We start from the raw sequence: 23,279 nt of genomic DNA, 5'->3' as shown, positions 1-23,279 counted from the left end.
GTGATGTAGAAAGCTCTCCCTTGGGGTTTATTTACATGCTTAGGCTGAGAAATGGCTGGAGACACCTCTTTAATCAATCCCCATGCAAGCTACTACAATTAAAGCTCATTAACTACAGTTCTGCCCCCAGGCCTGTTCCCCTTTGGAGAGATGTGGTCCACAAACTGAGATAGCGGAGAAGAAAAGGCCTCTGGGGTCTGTTAGCCAGCGAAATTATGTCATCCAGTCTGCCCCAAGGGATGGTTGGTGGCAAGACACAGGATATGCCTGGACACGGATACATGATGAAAAGCAAAGAGATCTGCAAAAGTATTGTGGAAGAAGGAATGGGCAACAAATTGGAGGATAAACAAAAGGCTTCCACTTGTGTTCCAGGAAGTTTCCCACTGGTATTTGATCTTCTTATACTATAGATAGCATATTTTATATTGCTCTATGAACGGGTGAGAAAGGCACTCACATGCATTCTTGAAATCCTTAAAATGCTTTAGATAAGCCAGTCTTATTATTACCCAAGCATCAGAGGTGGGGCAGATAGTGCTTTGTCATAAAGCCACTGAGTGAATCTGTGGGTGGCTTGAGAGGACCCAGGAACATCCCGATTCATAACTCAGAAACTATGAGACACCTGCTCACAACTGCCATCATGGCACTGACGCTCTCTTCCCAATTGGTGGTCTACGGACCCCAGGAGGTCTGCAGCGCCAATCATAAATCCTACAAAAACCTGCCTTAAAGGCTTATTTTGTGTATGAATAGGGTAGGCCTGGGGCATGGATTCGAGAACTAAGGAATTTACCATCTCCAAAGACTAGCCCAGACCGACCAGGTAATGCAATCAGTGACCATTATCAGCTGTTGGTCAGGCAGGACACTCTTGTCTGTTGTCATTTCTGTTGTAGACCGCCTCTTTGTATGATGCTTTGGGGTGGTCTTTGGCTAAGGGGTGGGGCAATTTCTAAAGTCTTTAAAAGCTCTGGCACACCTCCTTGCAAGGGTAGAGGAGGACTCTGTTGCAACAGAATAATAAAGACCATCCATGCTTTCACTAGATCCTGCCTCCACTCAATTTTCTCTGACAGAAAACAGACTCGTGGGGGGACGGGGACAGGACACTGAATTCCTTGGAGAGTTGGGCTGTAAAAGCCAAGCCCAATTTTTTACTATAACAATGTGCAACCTCTGGATAGCAAGTGGATTAACTAACTTGCCATTCTTCCAGAGGAAGAATGCTGTGCAATATAAAAATGTAGCACACACTTACATCTACAAAAATATGTGGGGGTTCTTTTGTGGCTTTGCATTTCCTGGGGTCACCACCATGACAAGAAGTTCATTCAGCCCTGGTTGCAATAGGTCTGGAAGCATGGGCTGTAGTGAGATGGTGACCAACAAGCTATGGCTCCCCCTGGTGGGGGATGAAAGGAACTTTTACAAAGCCGCCTTGATGGTAATTCTAGACTGGAGCAGAGCTGGCAAAACCCTTTTAGGCCTGTGACTCCTTTTGCAAACCAGATAAACTATTATGGGCATCACACAAGCCCAGCCACCAAGCCTAATCTCAGCAGGGGTAGGGGACCCTGGGCAAAACCTCTGGAGGCACATATGCATGCCGGTGACCCCTACACTGAAGGCAAGAATTTCCCTTAAATGACTTCTGTCCATCCCTGATTAAAAGAATAAAGGTAAAGGGACCCCTGACTTTTCGGTCCAGTTGCAGAAGACTCTGAGGTTGCGGCGCTCATCTCGCTTTACTGGCCAAGGGAGCCGGCATTCAGCTTCCGAGTCACGTGGCCAGCATGACTAACCTGCTTCTGGCGAACCAGAGCAGCACACGGAAACGCCGTTTACCTTCCCGCTGGAGCAGTACCTATTTATCTACTTGCGCTGTGACATGCTTTCGAACAGCTAGGTTGGCAGGAGCAGGGACTGAGCAACAGAATCTCACCCCGTCGTGGGGATTTGAACCGCCGACCTTCTGATCGACTACCCCTAGGCTCTGTGGTTTAGACCACAGCGCCACCCGCGTTCAGATTGAAATAATAGGTTGTACCTAAACTGGTAATGAACTGAGCATAGCCCATAGTATTAAGAGGAAAAGAAACACAACACAAGTACTGGAGAGCACCATCACACATTGGACGAGCTATGGGTTAATAGAGCTGTCCCTTGCCAGGTGAGGATTGGATTTACTGGGACCCAGTATCAGGAATTACTGGCTACTGGGGCAAAATACCTCCTGAGATGTGTGGAAATCTGGTACCCACCTACAAGAAACGTCTGACCTCTGTAATTGCCCACAGGGGTTTTGCCACCAAGTACTAAGTCATCTTTTGCAAAGGGATCAAATACTTATTTCACTCATTATAATGGACATCAATCTCTGACTTTTGTCTTCTGGGTTTCTGGGGGTTTTCCTGTTGTTATTCTGTCTCTCACAGCTACAATAAACCTACCATTAAAATTATGGACTCGTCATTTCTTCGTCAGAGGGCAAATGGGCAAATTTAGCAGGGGATCAAATACTTTCCCCCTCCCCTCACTGTATGGTCCTGACATGTGTCTCCCAGAAGGTTGCCTAACCCTGTCCTAAACGGTGCCACAAAACTTACCTTACATCATAGTAGAACCGCCTCCTAACTTCTGGAACTTTTTTTGGCAATGACTGGCAGTGACAGAATACAAAGTTGCCCCTTAACACTTCAGGACCACATGGGCAGCAATGGAAAATGTAGAAGGATGCCGGGAAGAGGGCAAGATAAAGGCCATGCCAAATGGCTGTGGTTTGATAAAGGTGGCATGTAGATCAGCTCAAAGGCTGGCCTTTATATGCCACACCGTTCACCTGTTCAGTGGCCCCATGGCCTCCGTTGAGTTACCTGAGCCACATCTCCACTGTGGGGCCTTTGCAGAGCCACTGCTTCCTTCAGCCTTTGGCCGGAATCCTCTCCCACTAAAGCCAAGAGTTGCAAGTGACACCACTCCCCTCTTTGACATCACACAATGAGGCTATTGTGATGTGGTGGCTTTGCCTGAGACACAGAGAGGGAGGGAGGAGAGCTGTGATTGTGAGGCAACCCTTAGCTTCCCCACTCAAAGCTCACCTTTGAAAATTCCCCCCTCTGCCTACATCCCAGGCCAAGCCTCCTCTTCCAATTATCTTTCTTCCCAAATATTTCAGCGCATACCCCAGATTTCACGATGTGACTCCAAAAGCTATTTTCCATCTTGCCTATTGCCTGTAACTCATGGGTAGGCAAACCAAGGCCTTGGGGTCAGATCCGGCCCAATCGCCTTCAATAATAATAATAATAATAATAATAATAATAATAATAATATTTTTTATACCCTGCCCATCTGGCTGAGTTTCCCCAGCCACTCTGGGCGGCTTCCAATCAAGTGTTAAAAACAATACAGTATTAAGTATTAAAAACTTCCCTAAACAGGGCTGCCTTCAGATGTCTTTTAAAGATAAGATAGCTGCTTATTTCCTTCACATCTGAAGGGAGGGCGTTCCACAGGGCAGGCGCCACTACTGAGAAGGCCCTCTGTCTGGTTCCCTGTAACCTCACTTCTCGCAATGAGGGAACTGCCAGAAGGCCCTCGGCACTGGATCTCAGGCTGAATGATGGGGGACCCGTGGACGGTTCGGGAATCAGCGTGTTTTTACATGAGTAGAAGGTATGCTTTTATTTAAAATACATCTCTGGGTTGTCTGTGGGGCAAAGGAATTCATTCACCCCCCCCTCCAATTTAGTCTGGCCCCCCACAAGGTCTGAAGGACAGTGGACAGGTTTGCTGACCCCTGCTGTAATTTGTGTCTCTTCTATCACAGAGTGGAACTCCCCAGTTGTGTGTGTATGTGTGGAGCAAGGCTACCACACGATGAAGTACTGGCCCACAGACTTGGATGGCTTTCAAAGTGGGTTAGAAAAATTCATGTTGGGAATTACCAATGGGAAGCTGGCTTATGTGAGAACAGGATGCTGTACTAGATGGGCCATTGGCCTGATCCAACAGGTCTCTTCTTTGGTTGATGGAAATGAGGACTCCTGAGATTGAATTGGACTGGGATTGCCTGATTTCATGTTCCTCCTTGGGGGCTTCCCAAAGGCATCTTCTTGATCATTGTGAGTACTAAAAATGTGCTTATAAATCTCTGAAAGTCACAAACTGTTTCATAGAATTCTTCTTAAAGTTATGACCACTGCTCCATAGATATTGTTGTACAATTCCATCCACCATATAGATGGGTTTATGAAGCATTTCTGTATCCTTCTGCTGTGCTGAAGAAGAATTCTACGAAACAGGGGGTATATGCGGAATCACTGTTCCCTACGTCTGTTTGTGGACCACTTTGGCAGCGTTGGATGTCATAAAACAAAGCTTTGCGGCTTGTTTTCATCAGATAAGAATCTGACCCATTGCTTCTTTCAGAGACTTGCATAGTCTACAAAGACTTTCAGAGACTTATAAGACTTACGTTTATTTCATTCTGTTTTCAAGAGAATCCATCAAGAGTGCACATTTTGTGACTTTCAGAGATTTATAAGATTTTTGTTTATTTGGTTTTTCATATTGTTTCATGTTCTGTATAGATTATATAAAGAGTTTATATTGATATTGCATTGTTGTACTTGGTCATCGTGTTGCTTTGGATATTACTGATAATTGTTTGCAACACAGGGGTTTAATTGTTTGATCATTATGAGAACAGGATGGTGGAATAGATGGGACTTTGGTTTGGCCTAATGGTGCTGGGCTCTTTTTATGTTCCTAAAACCCTGATGGTGAGAGTAATATAGACTTTAACACTTAATTTCAAATTCCCTCCCTGCTCCCCATCGTTTTCTCCCCAGCTTCTTTTCACAAGCAAGGTAAAGAGGCCTTCATTATATACAACCACATGGGATGTGCAGTAAAGCCGGCAGCAGAGCTTTCCAAACTTTTCATGTTGGTGACACACTTTTTAGACATGCATCATTTCGTGATACACTAATTCAGTTTTGCATCGTTTCACGACACAGTAATTTAGTTTTACTAGCATACCGGAGGTTAAACTAACCCCTTTCCAGCCCTGGGAGGAACATGGGGAGCATTCGTGCGACACACCTACACATTGCAGCCGACACACTGATGTGTTTCAACACACAGTTTGGAAATCTCTGGCCTACAGGGAGCAGCTATCAGTGAAGGAAGGTGAGGACAGGTGACCCCACCTAGGCCCGAAGTCACACACCCCCCACTCAATAATCACACCAGGCCTCTAAACTGTCCAAAATTCCTTTTGTCTTCTAAAAATCCACAGCTACAGCTTTTCTGTGGATTCTCACAAGAAAAACCGTTACTTTTATCAGCACAAGAAGGCTTCAAAAAGCTAATGAATAGACTCTATCAGAGCAGAACTGAATCTTACCTCATTCGGTTGCAACATCTTGGACATGCTGAACCACCAGGGCTCCTCGACCCCTTGGCTCTCACTCCCCTTTCCTGGGAAGGGTGCCAAGAGTCCAAGAGTCCCAAGACAGCTTTCTGTTCATGCTCAGGGGAACTCAAGGCAGGACTCCTGAGGGAGGAGAAAGGGGAGGGAACTAGAAGGGGAATATATACTCTGTGCACATGACTGTGAACTCGTACATGCTTTTTGTGAGTTATCACACTTGCTCCTTCTACCAGTTCATGGATGGTAGAAATAAAGCTTTTTCTCCGAAACTATTCCTTGAGTGTCTGTTGACTCCCATCTCCCTTTCCCAGGCGCAATATTTTTCCCACCCGAGGGCAAGGCCTCATAAGGCTACATCAGGATGTCAGAAACAATTTTCCATCCCAAAGTAGCAGCCTTGCACAATCCAAGCAGTGTTCCCTTGCACCTTCTATGACATCACAGAGGGTGGCACCACACCTCTCCGCTTTGCTGTGGTGTCCCTTCTAAAACATTCCTATCTCACCATTCCTGAAAGTTAACTACAAATGTATCAGCATAAAGTACCGTACTTTTCCATGTATAAGACTAGGGGTTTTTTTATTAAAAAATTATCTTCAAAATTGTGGGTCGTCCTATACATGGATACAATCTCCCCCCTTTTTGCTGCCTGGGGAAAAATTTGTAAAAAAGTTTTTGTTCCCCTCCCAGGTCTTAATATAGGCTGACTGTAGCGCAACTGAATTATCAAGAGTCAACTGGGATGCTTTTATTCTTATTTTTAATATCCATCACTTCTTTACGTTCCCCTTTTTACAGCTGTGTCCTGGGTGGTTAGATGAGCTCAGATGGCTCCCAGTTTTGTCCCTTAGGACAGTGTCCAATTTTTTTTCAAAGGGGGCCAGATTTGATGAAGTGAAGGGCCGTGAGGGGCCAACCCAAGGGCTGACCAAAGTCATTGACCTTTTTAGGATTGAAGATGTTGACCTTTTTTAAGGGTTGAAGTTGTTGAGGAAATAAACTGTCACGGGGGCCGAATTTAACTGACAGGCAGGCTGGATTAGGCCCCCAAAACGGACTTTGGACATGCCTGTCTTAGGAGAAGGATCAACCCAGGTGATGATCTGCTAATCGTTCTCCAAACGTACAGATGGCAGCTCCACCCACCCACCCAAGGCAGTTAACCATATTTCTGGATATCTAAGCACCATGTTCAGTTGTTGTTATGTACTGAGTGAATAGGATCCAAAATGCAGCAGTCTGATTGGTCCTAGAACAATAGGATCCAAAATGCAGCAGTCTGATTGGTCCTAGAACAATAGGATTCAGAATGCAGCAGTCTGATTGGTCCTAGAACAATGCAGCAGTATGATTGGTCTGCAGGAGCAACCCAATCTGGCTCCAGATGGAAGTGAATCCACAACCTGATTGGCCTATAGGAGAGTTCCGGAATTAGCCAATCAGGTGCAGCACATTGTGTAAATAATGTATATAAGCAGATACTTTGAGGGGACATTCATTCCTCCTCACCACTATGAGCTGAATAAAGAGCATGAAATCACGTTGCGACTCTGAGTATATTTCAGTTGTCTAGCTGCCTGTAGATGTGGAACAACCCTGCTCACAGCAACTGCTGCAGCATTTGCTACAAGGGGTTTGTGTTTCTTTTTTTTCTGCTGCAGATTTCCTGGAGTGCAACAACTGCCTGCAGTGCCTCCTCCCAGCATAGTGTCACAGTGTGCAACGTCGCAGCACCGAGAATTATTTTTTGGTTATGGGTTGTTGTGTTATGTCCTGCACAACCCCAGATGCTCTCCTGATGAAGCTCAGAGGTGGGGAACCTGCGGCCCTTCAGATGTTCATAGACTGCAACTCCCATCAGCCACTGCTGCATGGCCGATGGTAGGGGCCGGATTTAGGTTTGATGAGGCCCTAAGCTACTGAAGGTAATGGGGCCCTTTATATGACCAGCTGTCCTTTGTCAACAGCAAATTGTCACTGTTTTTTGTGTTGAATATATGCTATATGGTAATTTATGGTCCTAATAGGTATCTAAAGCCATTTGCGCATGCAGAATGTAGGCACCCTATATATAGAAATGAGCAAACCAGGGAGCGGGCTAGCAGGCGGGGCCCATTACTTACATCATGGGAGCCTACACAACACAAAACACTGTTGCTGTATGTAGGTTTTATTTTATTTTATTTGTTTTTTATCTTATATTTTGGAAATGTACATCCAGTTTTTTTCCCTTTAGATTTTTTGGGGGCCCCCAAGAGCGTGGAGCCCTAGGCTATAGCTTGTTTAGCTTATAGGTAAATCTGGCACTGCCGATGGTTGCCAAGGAGTTGGGAGTCCAGCATGGGCTTAGCCGGGGGGCAGCTGCTTAACTAAAAGTAGAAACAATCAGAACATTCGAAGTTGAAATGCTCGCTGAGGTCACTTGGATGATGTTGTGGCGTATTCTAGTAATGCAACTGTAATGCAACTGGCAACCCAACCAAGTGATAAGCGTGGCTCCTGTGAACTCGGCAAAGAGCAGTTAAAAGATTCCAGGTTAAAAGAGCTAAACATAGCAGACCTAGTAAAAGAGGTGCAAATCTTTCCCCGCCACAAAAAGGGCTCTGCTCACCTCCCTTGCTCAGCTATGCACCACTTGTGCCACTTGTGCCATACAGCAGTCATTCAGTATCTTGCAGAGAGTAAAGATAATGGCCCACAATTGCAGGGGAGCGACTCAATGGGCTATGCTTACAGAGTGTGCACAGAAAAACCGATTTGGAAAAAAGGAGAAATTTGAGAAGTGCTGAAAAGTGCTTTTAATGCGGCAACCCAGTCAGATGCGCAGCATATTATTATTATTATTATTATTATTATTATTATTATTATTATGGCTTTCAGCAAATCCAAGGAAACTTGTTTTAGTTTGGATTTTTTAAAAAAATAAGATGAAAAAAGGCATGTTCTTTGTAATTTTGCAAAATATACCGGTACTTGAAAGGTACTCCCTGATGTTATTCTTTTCTTTAACGTCATCTTTTTCAAATGACCAAAGATTCTGATGGATTTTTCTGAGCACTTGGGGTCAAAAGAAAGTAATTTAAAACCATGGCTGTTAAGACACTTCATTCCGAATCTGCTAGACAGGTGGGTGGCCTGCCCCCCGACCCCAATAACATAAACCCTGGCTATACCCATGGAGTCCAGCAAGCGTTGCAAGGCCACAAGTTTCCCATTCCTGTTCTAGATTCTCCGAAGCCTAGAAAGATCTGAGCTCCCATTGCAGCCCATGCAGCTAAGCAGGAAGCTGTGCTTGAGGTCATCTCCAGGCCCCTGCTGGGATCCAGAGCTAAAGGCCAACGAGGAATATCCTTCAATGCTGCCACAGTGTTCCAGCACCATATGTTCTAGTTGTGGTGGGCACGATGGTGGCGTCGGAGGAGCGCAGCGCCCTGGCTGCAAGGGAAAGGCTCCTCCTCTGTGCATGAGACAGATGCATGGAGATGCTGGTGGCGGGCAAGGTGGGAGCTGCGGCTGAAGCGTTTGTGGCACTGTGAGCAGGCGTAGGGGCGCTCGCCCGTGTGGGTGCGCTGGTGCTCCAGGAGCCGGGCGCTCTCGCAGAAACGCTTGCCGCACTGGGCGCAAGCGTAGGGCTTCTGGCCGGTGTGGAGGCGCCGGTGCTGCGCCAGGTTGGAGCTCCAGGAGAAGCACTTCCCGCAGCAGTCGCAGGCGTAGGGGCGCTCCCCAGTGTGCATGCGCCGGTGCTGCCGCAGGTTCGACAGCTGCGTGAAGGCCTTGGGGCAGTCCGCGCACCGGTATGGCTTCTCCCCCGAGTGCGTGCCCAGGTGGCGCATAAGGTGCGAGCTTTGGCCGAAGCCTTTCCCGCACTCAGTACACATGTAGGGTTTCTGGCCCTCGCTGGAGGAGATGGGGGCAGGTTTGGTGGGAAGTGCTAGGACAAAGTCTCCCACAGCCAGTCTCCCACGACTTAGTTCCAGGCCAGGCCTCTGGGGCTCCATCCCTCCAGGGATGTCTTCTCTCGACAATGTGCTTTTGGCGACACAGGTTTCCTGCTCACGTCCCCTCCTGGCATCTGCTGGGACAACATCAATGGATCTCAACTTCAAGAAAAAGTAACAAGACGTAAAATTAGATGCAGAGAAACATGGGAAGACTGGTTCACTTAAGTACATGAGAGCCCTGCTGGATCAGGCCCAAGGCCCATCTAGTCCACCATCCTGTTCTCATAGGGGCCAACCAGATGTCTGTAGGGAGCCCACATGCAGGATATGAGAGCAACAGCACTCTCCAGTCTTGCAGTGCCCAGCAAGTAGAATTCAGTGCCACACTGCCTCTTATCTCCCATTTTATTTTACTTTTTTCCCCTGAAATTGCTCCTTGGTGCACAATGACAGCAATACAGTCATACGTCGGGTTACAGACACTTTGAGTTGTGTGATTTCGGGTTGAGCACCACGCCGAACCCGGAAGTACCGGAACGGGTTACTTCTGGGTTTCAGCACTTGTGCATGTGCAGAATCGCCAAATCGCGACCTGCACGTGTGCAGATGCGCCACTGCAGGTTGCAATCGCTGCAGGTTGTGGACGTGTTTCCTGCACGGATCACATTCGCAACCTGAGCATCCACTGTAATCTAGTGCATTAATAAAAGCAAAATAAAAGCCATAAGAGCGCGCGCGCACACACACACCCCTACCTTCAAAAAAAACTAAAAGACAACTGCTAAACACCAAACACAGCTCCTTCAAAATGGCAGGGCAAGCAAGGAAGTCTTAACCTGATATCCAAAAGACTGTAATATGCAAGTCATGTTCCAAAACCAGGGAACTGTTTCAAAAAATGCCCCCTCCTTTGCACAAGCACAAAACACTTAAAGTGATGTTTTATGTTGTGGGGTGGGGGTGGCCAGGACAGCCACTGGTCATCATCTTCTGGCTCTGTCTAGCAGATTCCGAACGAGATGTTTCAACAACCGTTGTTTCAAATCACTTTCTTTTGACCCCAAGTGCTTAGAAAGATCTCAAAATCTTTCTACAATTTCTGCTTTTAGTTCAGTATTTTTATTTTCCCCCTGGCTATGTTCAGTATTTTTATTTTCCCCCTGGCTATGCCCATGCCCCCTACCCCTGCCACATCCTCCCTGAGAGTGCCCAAGCAGCCCCTCGCCCCCAGCCATCTGCAGAAGGGGACGTCTTCCCTTTCCCCGTGTGCCATCAATCCCTCCCTTGGCACTCGCAGCGGGCACCGCTCTCCCCCAGCTTCGCACAGTCCCTGCTGACCTCGCTGCTCAAAGCTGGGCTTGAGCTGGCGCCTCCGTGTTGCAGCAGCAGGGGGAGGCAGGGGGCAGCCCAACCTGCATCTTGCTTGGGGGGGGGGAAGGGGGGCATTGGGGATGACGGCGGGCAGGGAAGCGGAGAAAGGAATTGGACCATCTGCAGCCTAGGACTCAACAGAGGCAGCCGCTCTGGTCACAGGCAGGGATGGCGCCTGCATTGCTCCATGGTTTTAACCCCTGGTTTTCTCCCTAAGTAAGTCTAGGCATGCTATTGGGATTTTTTTTTGGGGGGGGGGAAGGATTTTGAAAGAGGTGCTGCGCTTTAAGCAGCTCAACGACAGCCAGACATTCAACAGGTGTTGTGTGCCTTTCCTGCCCTCCCCCCTTTCCCTCCTGCCCCCAATCAGAGAATTGTAGACTTGGAAGGAACCCCAAGGATCATCTAGTCCACCCCCCGGCAATGCAGGAATTTCAGCTAAAGCATCCATGACAGATGGCCATCCAACCTCTGCTTAAAAGCCTACAAGGAAGGAAAGTCTACTACCACCACCAGAGGGAGACTGTTCCGCTGTTGAACAGCTTACTGTCAGAAAGTTTTTCCGTATGTTCAGTCAAAATCTCCTTCCTTATAACTTGAAGTCGTTGGTTCGAGTCCTACCCTTCAGAGGAGGAGAAAATGAGCTTATTCATTCTTCCATGTGACAGCCCTTGAGATATTTAAAGATGGATGTCCTGTCTCCTCTTCTCCAGGCTAAACATACCCATTCATCATAAGGCTTGGTTTGCATATTGGTTTCCCATATTAATGAAGTATGAGAGCTGTGTTGAATATATGTCAGGCAGGCAGGAACCCTACTAGGGCATAAAAACAAAGGCACTATTTATTTAATTAATAAATAGCCACTATTTATTTAGTAAATAAACACAGCATCCGTGTATGCACCGTACATTTAAAGCACACCACCCTCAAAGAATCACAGAATGGTAAGGTTGGAAGGGACAGCAAATGTCATCTAGTCCAACCCCCTGCAATGCAGGAATCTTTTTGCCCAACATGGTACTCGAACCCACAACCCTGAGATCAAGTCTCATGCTCTACAGACTGAGCTATCCTGGAAGCTGTACCGTAGGGTTTTTTTAATTATTATTTAAGGGCGATGGGAATTGTAGCTTCTGTAGAGGGGGTAAACCATGGTTTTCATTACTTTTTTCCTCTGGGCAGGATGTGTTTTTAATGGGCTTGAAATGTATGACTTGTATGCAGCCACACACACACACAACAGATAGCTCTGTTGGAGGGTATGAGAACAGAATTATATCACAAACCATTCATCTGTCAGAGGAATGCAAATATATTTGCAAGGATTCCATTTTTAAAAGACAAGCTTTTTTTTAAAAAGAACATCTCTTTCCGTTCTTCTAATTTAGATTGGTTAGTTCATGGGTAAGCAAATTAAGTCCCGGGGGCCAGATCCGGCCCAATCAGCACCTAAATCTGGCCCGTGGACAGTCCGGGAATCAGCGTTTTTACATGAGTAGTATGTGTCCTTTTATTTAAAATGCATTTCTGAGTTATTTCTGGGGCATAGGAATTTGTTATTTCCCCCCCCCCCCAAAAAAAAATCTAGTCCGGTCCCCCACAAGGTCTGAGGGACAGTGGACCGACCGGCCCCCTCCTGAAAATGTTTGTTGGCCCCTGAAAATAGTCTCTTCCCCACCCCAAGTGGTGGAGCTTCAGATTCTACCTGTGTGACTCATCCTGGGTTACCCACCCAAAACTCTCCCCGCCTGGGGATAGGTTTCTCCAGGATCAACATTACCCTTGCTGCTTAAGCAAACCTGGACCTCCAGCTGCTTTTCCTGTTTAATGGAGAGAGAAGGGGCAACTAACTTGCAGTCCAATGCTATATATGCCCACTGAGCAGTAGGCCCAAGTTCAATAAGACTTCTTCTTAGCCGAGTATAGAATTGCAGCCTTAGGAAAGTAGTTTATTTAAGGAAGTTACTTACTAATTATAAGTGGGTAAAATATCTGAGCTTAAAATAACTGTTCTTATTCAGTTTGTGCATTTCTAAATGCTAACAAGTCATAGGCCCTAAACAACACACAGGCATTTATTATATGGCTATAGAATGAAGGAAATTGCTGGTCGTTATGAGGAAATCACAGGTTTTCCATTAATCTCCTGGGAGCCTTCTTCCTGGTAAGTGAGGAAGATTGGCTTCTCCCACGTCCACAGTCCTGGATTCAAATTGTCAGCCCACATTATTCTCCAACCTGCCGCTGCTTATAAACTGCAACTATTTTCCCTGCAACTTGTATCATGCAAACTGCAGTTCTGAAACCACCTCTGGTATTGCGTTCTGCCAACAACCTAGAGCCAAGATAGCACCTAGCCTTAGCTTTGCTGATGGCTTTCTTAATGGTCATCACCCTTCCCTTTGCCCTCTTATAATGGCCCATCCCTACAATTTCTTGAACACCGAAAAACTGGTTTGGCCTGTATTTTGATGCTGCTAAATTCTACTGTCTGGCACCCAGGAATTACAATGAAAGGAAATCTCACTGTCACACATAAACCTGCCTGTCTCCATTAGCAGAAGCAGGAAGTGGCTGTTAACTTTTGAAACAAAGGAGCTAATGAGAAGTACCAATCTTTGGAGTGGCGTGAATTCCAAGATATTCCCTGTGGAAAGATGGGAGTATGAAGAATAACTGTACAAAGCCCTAGCCCCCCCCTTTTTTTAAAAAAAAAAATAGATAGCCTCCACGAATGCGTTTGCCTTCCGTTTATCTTGAACAGGTTTATTACAGCCTTTATTACACCCTCTTCACCCCTTGCTTTTTCCTGTAAGACATATTGCAGTCGTTAAGAGTCGTCAACAGGCTCATCACAGCTATCTGCCAATCACCCATTCCCACCACCCTTCTGAGTAATACCCCTCCCCACCTTCTCACTATATAGAAGGGTCTGGTGACTTCTGTTTCAGTGTATCTGAAGAAGTGTGCATGCACACGAAAGCTCATACCAAGAACTAACTTAGTTGGTCTTTAAGGTGCTACTGGAAGGATTTTTTTTTGTTTTGACTATGGCAGACCAACACGGCTACCTATCTGTAACTAGGTTTATTACAGTCAGTGGGCTCGTCCACATTTCCTATAAAGCCTAGGCCCGAGTGGTTTTCTGCTTGCCCCATGCTTTCTAGGAATGAGTCCAAGTGCTTTTGTCCTCGCCCCACCACGTTCCCCTGGAAAATCCGTGGTTTAGCGCTAAATCGGAACCAATGGCAATATGCAGAAAACCCAACTGCTGCTTGTTCCGATTCAGAGCTAAACAGCGGGTTTTCCCTGGGGGCGGAGGAAGTGTGGCTGGACCCTGTGTTAAGTAAAGCAAGACCTTCACCAGCTGATGGGTTAAAAATAACCACACAAAACACTCCTGCAAAATTCTCCGAACTTTTAATATGCCTTGAATGAAGCCATGGAGATTACAGGGTGAGATGTTAGTGAGAGATTTGTGGGTGAAGAAATATAAACGACTGTTGATAATAAGGGGAAGCTACAGATGGAAAGGAAGAGCACCTAAAACGGTTAAAATTCCTGTTAATTGAAGTGTTTTGACTATCTAACAACATCCAGACAATTAGAAATGAAACAAAAACGGGTGTTCTCCTTAGTGCTGTCGCTCTGCTTGCCCCAATCCAGGGACAGAGGCACCAACATGCTGACCCCCACAGAATGAAGGGAGATGATCTGGGCTTTCCAGATCTAGGCTAGAGATTGTGTACGAACTGAAGAGGAGCTCTGCTAGATCCACCCAAAGTCCCATCATAGTCCAGCATCCTGATCTCAGTGCCCAGCCAGATACCTATGAGAAACCGAGTGCAACAGCCTTGCGATTTTCTGCAAGTGGTGTTCAGAGGCCTAATACCTCCAACAGCGTCCCTTTAAAAGCTAAGGAGAGTTGGATCAAACCAAAGACCGATCTAGTCAGGAGTCTTCTTTCAAGCAGCCCTGGCCAGATGCTTCAGGAAAGACCACAAGCACAGAGGCACGAGCATCTCCCCGCTGTCGTCTCCCAGAGACTGGTACTCATGAGCCATGAATGCTGCTTTGGAACATGGATGTTCAAGGCGTCCACTGATAGGCTCTTCCTCCATGTATTTGTCCAATCCCCCTTGAGAGCCCGTGGCAACTGGCATCATGCAACAATGAATTCTGTATGTTAAATGTGAAAGTTATTATTTAAGTCCTGTGTTTCTTCTGCTTTGCATCTTCTACCAATCAGTTTCACCGGATGACCTCAGGTCCTAATGCCGCCAAAAGAGAAATAAAAACCTATCTGCCCACTTTATTTACACCATGCATAATCTTGTAAATATCTACCGGGCCCGCTCTCTTAAGTCTGCTGTAGCATCTTTCCTGTTCTGAAATCTCCCCCATATGAGAGCAGCAACTTGCAAATGATCTCAGAGCCCTCAAACTTCCTATTTCCTTCAGGACGTTCTTGGTGAATCACTGAGATCTCCTGGGGTTACTGGGCAAATTTCCTTCTCTCTTCCCTCCTCCTTCAATACTTCATCCTGTAAATAGTCCTGGCTCACCACCAAATTGTGATCCAGAGTTTCTTCGCTGTTGCTGCTGAATCTTCCACATGGACGTGATACAGTGGTACCTCGGGTTAAGTACTTAATTTGTTCCGGAGGTCCGTTCTTAACTTGAAACTGTTCTTAAGCTGAAGCACCACTTTAGCTAATGGGGCCTCCCGCTGCTGCTGCACCGCCGCTGCATGATTTCTGTTCTCATCCTGAAGCAAAGTTCTTAACCTGAAGTACTATTTCTGGGTTAGCGGAGTCTGTAACCTGAAGCGTATGTAACCTGAAGCGGATGTAACCAGAGGTACCACTGTACTTCCTTTTCTATCTATCTCTGTTCCTTCCAAATTGATGCTGCTCCTGTGGCTGCTCCCCCAACCTTTGACCCTGAACTCCATCTCCCATCAGTCCTAGCAACAATGACCAATAGCCAGGGATGATGGGAATTGTAGTATGGAGGGCTGAACGTTCCCTGCACCTACTTTATATAGAATGCCAAGGAGGAACAGCACATCCCACACAGCTGTGAGGCTCCGTGGAGACAAGGTTCAGTTGCAGCCAGCCTTCACCAGCCATCTTTCTTTCCTGACAGAGCTACATGTGCGATTCCATTCTGTGTATCTGCTAAGGACCCCCTCTGTCTACCCCACTGTTCTCTCCCACTTTCTGCTGGAGTAAAAATAGCATTGCAGTTGCTGAATTGGCTGCAGAAGTTGAAAGAGACTCTGGCAAAGAGACCAAAGGAGTGATGGGATGGGAAGTGATGGTTCTGGCAGTGGTGCAGTCTGGTCATTTTAGCCTTTGGGCTTAATGGTCTCTTGGGAACTCCTCTCTTTAGATATTATAAGGGTAACCAAGTGTTCTTCAGATGTTCCTGGACTCCAACTCCCATCAGCCTCAGCCAGCACAGTCAATGGCCAGGGATGATGGGAGTTGCTGTCCAACATCTGGAGGCCACCACATGGGCTGTCCCATGTGTATTACTTCACTGACTCAAAACTGTGGGAGGAACATCAGAAGTGCCATGCTAGGTCAGACCAAAGGCCTTAATCCCCCACTGTGTTTTCACATAGGAAGCCCATAAGCAAGAAATGACCACAGCAGCACTCTCCTCATTTGAGATTCCGAAAAGCTGGTATTCAGAGGCAGACTGCAATCCTGGAGGTAGCACACAGCCACCATGGTCAAGAAACCACTGTCTGCCCTCTCCTCCATTAATTTGTTTAATCCCCTTTTAAACCACCAAGTGGGCAGCCATCTATACTTCTTCTAGCAAGCCAGCTCTCCTGCTCTATCTGCTGAGAAAAGCTAAGGACTCCTACCCAACACCACTGGCTTTAGGACTTTTAAAAGGACAGAGCAGGGCTCTGTACACACTGTATATTTAAAGCACCTGACCTATCCCCCAAAAATCGTGGGAACTGTAGTTTAAGGGTCCTGGAAATTGTAGTTCTGTGAGGGCTAAAGTACAGTTTCCAGGATTCTTAAGGCAGAAGCCCTGTGCTTCAAACATATTATGTGTACACAGCCTGGATCTCTACGTTGCAACCAGGCAGCCTTGCTGTGCTGGGATATTCTGTTCTTATTCTCATTACTGTCTTTTTAAAACACACAAACACGCACAGGAAATGTGTGCTCTGGTTCTAGCTCTGGACCGCAGGGAAGACACACCTTTCATCAACATCCCATTTGTGACTGATTATGCTCTATGCCACTCCCCAGCCAAAGCCCCCTAAGAAAGCTCACAATTGTACAACATATAAAACCACCACCAATCACTGTATATAAACCATTGAAAACAACAAGCTAGAAAGGAGCAACTAAGCAAAAGAAAACGTTTACAAAAATGGCAGAGCGTTGCTGTGGAGAAGAGAAGTCTACCCAACTCCCTTAACCTCCTCCTTTCCTTTTAAATTGTTACTGGAACATTTTCACACTTGAGGACCACTCAGGGGGAGAAAACCGATCTAAGTTGGCATTGGCGATGTCACGGGAAATATCCGGTTAGTGTCTGTGACAGTTGACACAAATTGCATTTCAGACAGCCCTCCAAATTGCTGGCTTGGGAAAGAAAGCCACGTTCTCCGTACGTAACACTGTGTTGTGGTTTGAAAGAAATATCACTCAAAGCAGAAGTGCTTTTTGGAAGGAACATGTTGGGATCTCATGAATGGCCCTAACTCAACTGTGGCAGGAGGGTGGCACCCCTGAAGTACCTTTTGCATTAACAGTGCCCCCCAGCCCCCCAACGAAGCTCATAAAATGCGGGGTGCCTGCCAACTCTCCCCTCCTTCTATCTGTCTGCAGCCACAGTCTCTTCACTGAGCAAAGCGTCGGGCAAGAAAGGCTGGTGGTTTGCGACCCAAAGCTTGGTTCCCTCTTCAAGGCGGGCACTTGTAAGGTCTCACGAGGACCATGTGGGTTTTCTGGTGTGTGCTGAGGCCGGACCTTTGCCGGAAACTCTTCCCACATTCCGTGCAGTGATAGGGTTTCTCCCCTGTGTGGATTCTCTGGTGGATGGTGAGGTGGGAGCTGACGCTGAAGGTCTTCCCGCACTCGTCGCATTTGTAAGGCCGCTCCCCGGTGTGGATCCGCTGGTGAAGGATGAGGGTGGAGCTCTGGCTGAACCTTTTCCCGCACGCTTGGCATTCGTACGGCTTCTCCCCCGTGTGGACCCTCTGGTGCTTGGTCAGGTGAGAGCTCACAGAGAAGCACTTCCCGCAATCCACACATTTGTAAGGCTTCTCTCCGGTGTGGATGCGGCGGTGGAGAACGAGGGTGGAGCTCTGGCTGAACCTCTTCCCACATTCGTTGCACTCGTAAGGCTTCTCGCCCGTGTGGATCCTCCGGTGGATGGTGAGGTGGGAGCTCACGCCAAAGCTTTTCCCGCAATCGGAGCACGGGTAGAACTTATCGGCAGGGTGGGCGGCTCTCTGGGGCTGGGCGACACTGTGCCGAGTTTGGGCAAGGCTCTCCCCACACTGGACGCACAGGCTTGGGCCAGGCCCCATATAGACCCGGGGCGGGAGACTGGGGTTGCCTTTCGGCAATGGAGGAGGAAGAGGCGGCTTGGCCCATCCTTTCCCCGGATCCTCGCTTTGCTGCCCAGCCTGGTTCTGGCCTGGGTAAAGGGAGCCTTCAGGGCGTCCTGGAACCTGCTTCTGTGTCAGGGCAGCCTCTGCACCTCCAGGCTGGGGATTTGGGTTCATGGTTCCTCCATCTATCAAAGGAAAGAGAGTGAAGCAAGCATGGGAATATTTCCACACCCCTTTTTGCTTTGTTTCAACATTTTATATCTGAATGGTTACCTTACCTTGTTGGTTTGATCATTTGCTGTTTTAAGTGGTTTTACCAACCTGAGATATTTGGACAAGTGGAGGGGGGGCAAGGGGCGGGTCAGGAGTCAAAATATCTAAATAAAACCCATTTGCTGGTGCCGCGGCTTAAAAGCATCGTTCCATACAATAGGTGAACTAGACCAACCCAGACCCAAGAGGCAGTGCTGGCTGACACTAATATTAGCTTCTAATTCCTGACATTCCATAGCTAACCAGCAGAATTCTATGGGAATTCCACCAGAGTTATTGGGTTTGGCCTCCACAACTATCAAAGGCTCCAAATATTTCTGTGATGTAGGACTGCTGACTATACAGGGACAGGAAATTTTCTCATAACTTTCTATCTTCTCTCCATCTACCACAAGATGGAGTAATCCTAATCTTCTGAGGCTTTTCTGTGAGCTTACTAAGGAAGTGTCCTGACATATTTTCATTGGAGAGAGTTTTGCTGGCTTAGCAACACGCAGCCTTCTAGATTCCAAAGAAACTCTCCTGGCCTGGTCAAGAGTTCCCTGTAATTCAAAAGGCTGCATATTCTTAAACCAGCAGAAGTCAATGTCAATGTCGCCATACGTTTTTGGACCTCTGGGATCTCAGGTTTGCAATAGCCATCTTTACTACTTAAAGCTGATTTTATTTGAATTTTTTTTAATATAAAAAAGAAGTAAAAAAGAAAGAAATAAAAAGAAAAGTCCTTACCTAGTGAGAGTAGAGTCCCATAATTGTCCTGCACAATGTCCCTGTAGACAGGTCTCTGGCATGGGTCCAGAAGGGCCCACTGAATCTCAGCAAAATACATCAGTCACTTCTGCAGAAGGCTGTGGCCTCTGAAAAAATAAGTTTCCCCTGCTCAGAATCCATCACCAACCCTGCGGCTTTGGGCCTGTAACGTGGCCTTTGCTGGACAGCATTAGCCCCCCTGAACTCAAAGCTACAGGATTCCTGCGGCCCTCCTCTCTGTCTCTCTCTCTCTCTCCCCCCTGCAATATCAATCCTGCTGCGCCTCCCGTCTCCCTGGCAAGGCTGGTGCACTTTTAACAACTTTGGGCGACGTGCAGAAATTCAACAGGTGAAGAAGACTTTCCTGGGCCGATTTCTGCACGGCGTGCACGGTTCTTAAGAGGCACACGAGTCCTGCCAGGAAGGCGACGGCGGCGGGTGGAGGAGGACGAGGAGGAGGAGGAGGCAAGCTTTCCTACTTCCTCTACCAACCCAGCCCAAGGTCTACGTCATTCTCACGTCTTGAAAGCTCTCTTCTTGTTTATATACGCGTAGGGAAGATCCGGGTGTGTGCCCCCCCACACCTTGTTTGGGGGGGGAGAGCAGTTCGTTCGGAGAGCAGAGGCGCTGATGGAACGGCGGTGCGTTGGCTCCCCGCTGTTTGTGATAGGCTCCCCCTCCCCTCCCCGCCCCCCCCCGTTTTTAATGAGGAAGTTGCCTGGCTACGTTGCTGGACTTTTGGCTGGCTGCCCAAACCCCAGTCGGCGGGAGTTACCTGGAAGTCTCTGGCTTCAGGATCGGGTCCCTGAGAAGCTGCAGAGTTCGCGATCTCTCCTTTAAATGATAATATTAAAAAGGGTGGGGGGGGGGAGAGAGAAAAGAAAGAAGTGGGGGCGGGGGAGAGAAAAGCAACCGAGGCTGATAAAGGTCCCTCTCTCCCTTGAGGATGCGGCTGGAGAACGAGGAGATTTCTTAAAACTGGAGGCTCCCGCAGCCCCGTCGGGGTGGCGCCGGGTCTGGGGCTGCCGCTGCCGCTGCTACGCAAGCAGGAGGAGGAGAAGCAGCAACAACAAGGCTCTCCGGCGCTGACCTGGGAAGTTCAGCCCCCAAAATCGTCAGCGGGAGCAGCAGCAGCAGCGAGAGAGAAAATGAGAACAGTCGCCTCTTTCTCTGCCTCTCCTTTTTTTGACAATGGCCAGAGCCCTCTAGCGGCATCGCTTCTGTTTTGCAACGCGGAGCAGCCGCCCCAAAGAAGAGGCCGGCGCGGAGCCCCCCTTGCCAAGCGCCGCGGCGGGGGCCTAGGACCGAAGCGGAGCCCGGCCGACGCGCAGCGCGGACGGGGGCGCTGGGCGAAGCCGAGGTGGTTTTCCAAGGGCTGAGCGGGATGCAGTGGGAGGGAGGGCCGATTCCAGCGGGACCTTCCAGGTTCACAGAGGGGACATGTCGCCGAGTACAAAATACCTGTGCCTGGACAACGACGAGCGAGCTTCCTGGCCCTCCGGATGCACGTGCCTCTGGGGAGCAGGGTGCAGCACTAGTTAGACGGGCCTCTAGTCTAACTGGCAGTGCATACATTTAATAAATAAAATAAGTAATAAATAATCCAGGCTAAAACGTCATTAGGCCAGAGGGGCATTGTGCACCCAAGACTGGCATGGCATCAGAAGAAGAGAATCCCACTAGCATCTTCTTCAGGGCAGTACCCCCCAATAATAATAAAAATAAGGTATTCCATATTTAACTTCACTCCTATACAGTGATACCTCTGGTTAAGAACCTAATTTGTTCAGGAGGTCCGTTCTTAACCTGAAACTGTTCTTAACCTGAGGCACCACTTTAGCTAATGGGGCCTCAGGCTGCTGCCACACAATTTCTGTTCTCATCCTGAGGTAAAGTTCTTAACCCAAGGTACTATTTCTGGGTTAGCAGAGTCTGTAACCTGAAGCGTCTGTAACTTGAGGTACCACTGTATATCCCTGCCCTGCAGCTGTGCTATCCAGGTGCATTTAATGCTTTTAAAAAAATTTATTTATTAAATTTATGTACCACCCTTTATCCGAAGATCGCAGAGTGATTCGCAGCATTATTTTTTTTAAATGAGAACACAAAATATATAGCATAGCAACAAACCAGAACCTCCGTCTAGTTTAAAAGGCAAGGTATTTTTAATTAGCCAAAGGCCTGTGAAAAGAGGAATGTTTTTGCCTAGTGCCTAAAGATATGTAATGAAGGCACCAGGCGAGCCTCATGTTGCTGCCCTCCACGGAGGAGGCATACAAAGAAGGGCCTCAGAGGATGATCCCAGGGTCTGGGTAGGTTCATACGAAGAGAGGCAGTCCTCGGGGTATTGCGATCCTGGGCTGTTTAAGGCTTTATAGGTCAAAACCAACACTTTGAATCTACCTGGAAATTGACTGGCAGTCAGTACAGTTGTGCCAGGATTGGCATCATATGTTCAAAGCATCTTGTCCCAGAGAGCAACCTGGCCTCTAAATTCTGCACCGGCTAAAGTTTCTGAACTGTCTTCAGAGGCAGCCCTGTGTATAAGGTATTGCAGTAATCTTAACACTGAGGTCCAGGACATCCACTGCCACACCTGCAGATGTTAAGGAGCAGAACATATTGAAGGCTCCATGGAGCCCAAGAGCACATGCCAAGCATCACCTTCTGGAAATGATCATCCAAGTAGGACCTGAACCACCGAAAAGTAGTGCCTCCCACCCCTAACTTGGACATCTGCTCCAGAAGGATACAATGCTTGATATCAGAAGCTAATGAGAGGTTGAGGAGAATTAAAAGGGACACATTTCCCCTCTCTCTCTCCCAACAGAGGTCATCAATACAGGGTGAACAAGGCAGTTTCTGTGTCCCAATCAAGCCTAAATTCTGATTGAAATGGATCTAGAAAATCAGTTTCTTCAAAGAGTGGGTAGATCTGGTCTAGCACTTACGGTAATTTCAATGTGTTGGCTTTGTCCTAGAAATGTGGCTTAGGACCCGTGTTTGCAGAACGCTCTCACCAAGGAACTTTGCCTGGTGCCATCATTATATATTTTCACCTGCCAGACCAAAACCTTCCTTTTTAACCAGGCCTCTGGCTTTTAACTAGGTGGGATGTTTTAATGGATACCCCCCTCACTTTAATGTATGCATGTATGTATTGTTTTTTGTAAGTCATTTTGAGCTTTGAATTGCCATGGCAACTAATAAATGTATTTTGTTACATTATACGTTTTCATTTTGTATTTTTATGCTGTAAACTGCCCTGTGGCCTTTGAATGAAAGATGGTATATAAATTTAATAATAATAATAATAATAATAATAATAATAATAAAATAATAAAAAAAAAACAACAACTAGGCTTTCAGTGATGCAGCTCCAGCCTTTGGGATGTTACCAGCTGAAATTAGACGAGTGTCTACTACCCTAGTACCTTGATGTTTAGGCAGCTTTTTGTTAAGTGAAATTAACTATGCAATTAAAATTATAAAATTAACTATACACTTGTAGACCTGGTTTGATTGCATTTAGTTTCTAGATTCTGTATTTTGTCTCATTCTACATAATTTCTGTAGCTTTGGTTGCAAAATAGTTTACACTGACAGCAGGCAGACACCAACGTTGTGTTCTTTCTGGCATCCGCTTAAATAATTTTTGTTTAGGCAAGTCTATCCAGACATGTAGATGTTGATGTGTTTTAATGGGTTTTTCTTTCTTTTTTTTTGCTGAACACTAGTTTTAATGCTTTCTAATCACTTGTTTTAAACTGTTCTTATTGATAATTTTAATATTTCTTGTAAGCCTAGAGATTTTGTTACAATCAAGCCATATATAAAATTTGTTGAATCAATCAGTCCACAAGTAAACACAACAAATTGTTGCCCTTTCCTGACACCCCTGAGGGTC

At 47.0% G+C, this 23,279-nt stretch overlaps 2 protein-coding genes and 1 long non-coding RNA gene across 7 annotated transcripts; 1 reads left to right on the top strand and 2 right to left on the bottom strand.

The window, feature by feature from the left end:
- The first annotated feature begins 6,399 nt into the window (after positions 1-6,399).
- On the top strand, positions 6,400-7,437 carry LOC309355616. Its single transcript, XR_014162565.1, has 2 exons — positions 6,400-6,641; positions 7,017-7,437. It is a non-coding gene; the product is annotated as an uncharacterized lncRNA (long non-coding RNA).
- A 1,133-nt stretch (positions 7,438-8,570) lies between these two features.
- Positions 8,571-10,976, bottom strand: LOC309355568 (uncharacterized protein). Of its 3 annotated transcripts, XM_081886524.1 has the most exons (3): positions 10,723-10,976; positions 9,852-10,076; positions 8,571-9,543 (listed from the first exon to the last, which is right to left on the bottom strand). In XM_081886524.1, the coding sequence occupies exon 3, from the start codon at positions 9,439-9,441 to the stop codon at positions 8,830-8,832; it is 612 nt and encodes a 203-aa protein (XP_081742650.1). In that variant the 5' UTR covers positions 9,442-9,543; positions 9,852-10,076; positions 10,723-10,976; the 3' UTR covers positions 8,571-8,829. The 3 variants fall into 3 exon arrangements, with proteins under 3 accessions (XP_081742650.1, XP_081742649.1, XP_081742651.1); XM_081886523.1 differs by lacking the exon at positions 9,852-10,076; XM_081886525.1 differs by lacking the exons at positions 9,852-10,076; positions 10,723-10,976 and adding an exon at positions 10,140-10,503.
- Positions 10,977-14,161: 3,185 nt separating this feature from the next.
- Positions 14,162-20,611, bottom strand: LOC309355530 (uncharacterized protein). 3 transcript variants are annotated; one of them, XM_081886469.1, is made up of 3 exons: positions 20,148-20,611; positions 19,352-19,479; positions 14,162-18,534 (listed from the first exon to the last, which is right to left on the bottom strand). In XM_081886469.1, the coding sequence occupies exons 2-3, from the start codon at positions 19,449-19,451 to the stop codon at positions 17,696-17,698; spliced, it is 939 nt and encodes a 312-aa protein (XP_081742595.1). In that variant the 5' UTR covers positions 19,452-19,479; positions 20,148-20,611; the 3' UTR covers positions 14,162-17,695. The 3 variants fall into 3 exon arrangements, with proteins under 3 accessions (XP_081742595.1, XP_081742596.1, XP_081742597.1); XM_081886470.1 differs by lacking the exon at positions 20,148-20,611 and adding an exon at positions 19,892-20,037; XM_081886471.1 differs by lacking the exon at positions 19,352-19,479 and having other exon boundaries at positions 20,148-20,610.
- Between the last annotated feature and the right edge of the window lie 2,668 nt (positions 20,612-23,279).

The sequence above is a fragment of the Podarcis melisellensis genome (genome assembly GCF_964234715.1).
Source record: "Podarcis melisellensis genome assembly, chromosome: 13".
NCBI classification, from domain to species: domain Eukaryota; kingdom Metazoa; phylum Chordata; class Lepidosauria; order Squamata; family Lacertidae; genus Podarcis; species Podarcis melisellensis.
Note: the sequence above shows the minus strand (reverse complement) of the source record. Positions and strands in the feature narration are given on the sequence as shown.

Excerpts from the sequence above, each read along its gene's own strand:
- LOC309355568 (XM_081886523.1), bottom strand. The coding sequence starts at position 10,875 with ATGGTCCAATTCCTTTCTCCGCTTCCCTGCCCGCCGTCATCCCCAATG. Across the intron at positions 9,544-10,722 it reads GCCCAGCTTTGAGCAGCGAG|TTGAGATCCATTGATGTTGT; the intron begins GTCAGCAGGGAC and ends TTTTTCTTGAAG.
- LOC309355530 (XM_081886469.1), bottom strand. The coding sequence starts at position 19,451 with ATGTATTTTGCTGAGATTCAGTGGGCCCTTCTGGACCCATGCCAGAGA. Across the intron at positions 18,535-19,351 it reads TGGGACTCTACTCTCACTAG|ATGGAGGAACCATGAACCCA; the intron begins GTAAGGACTTTT and ends TTCCTTTGATAG.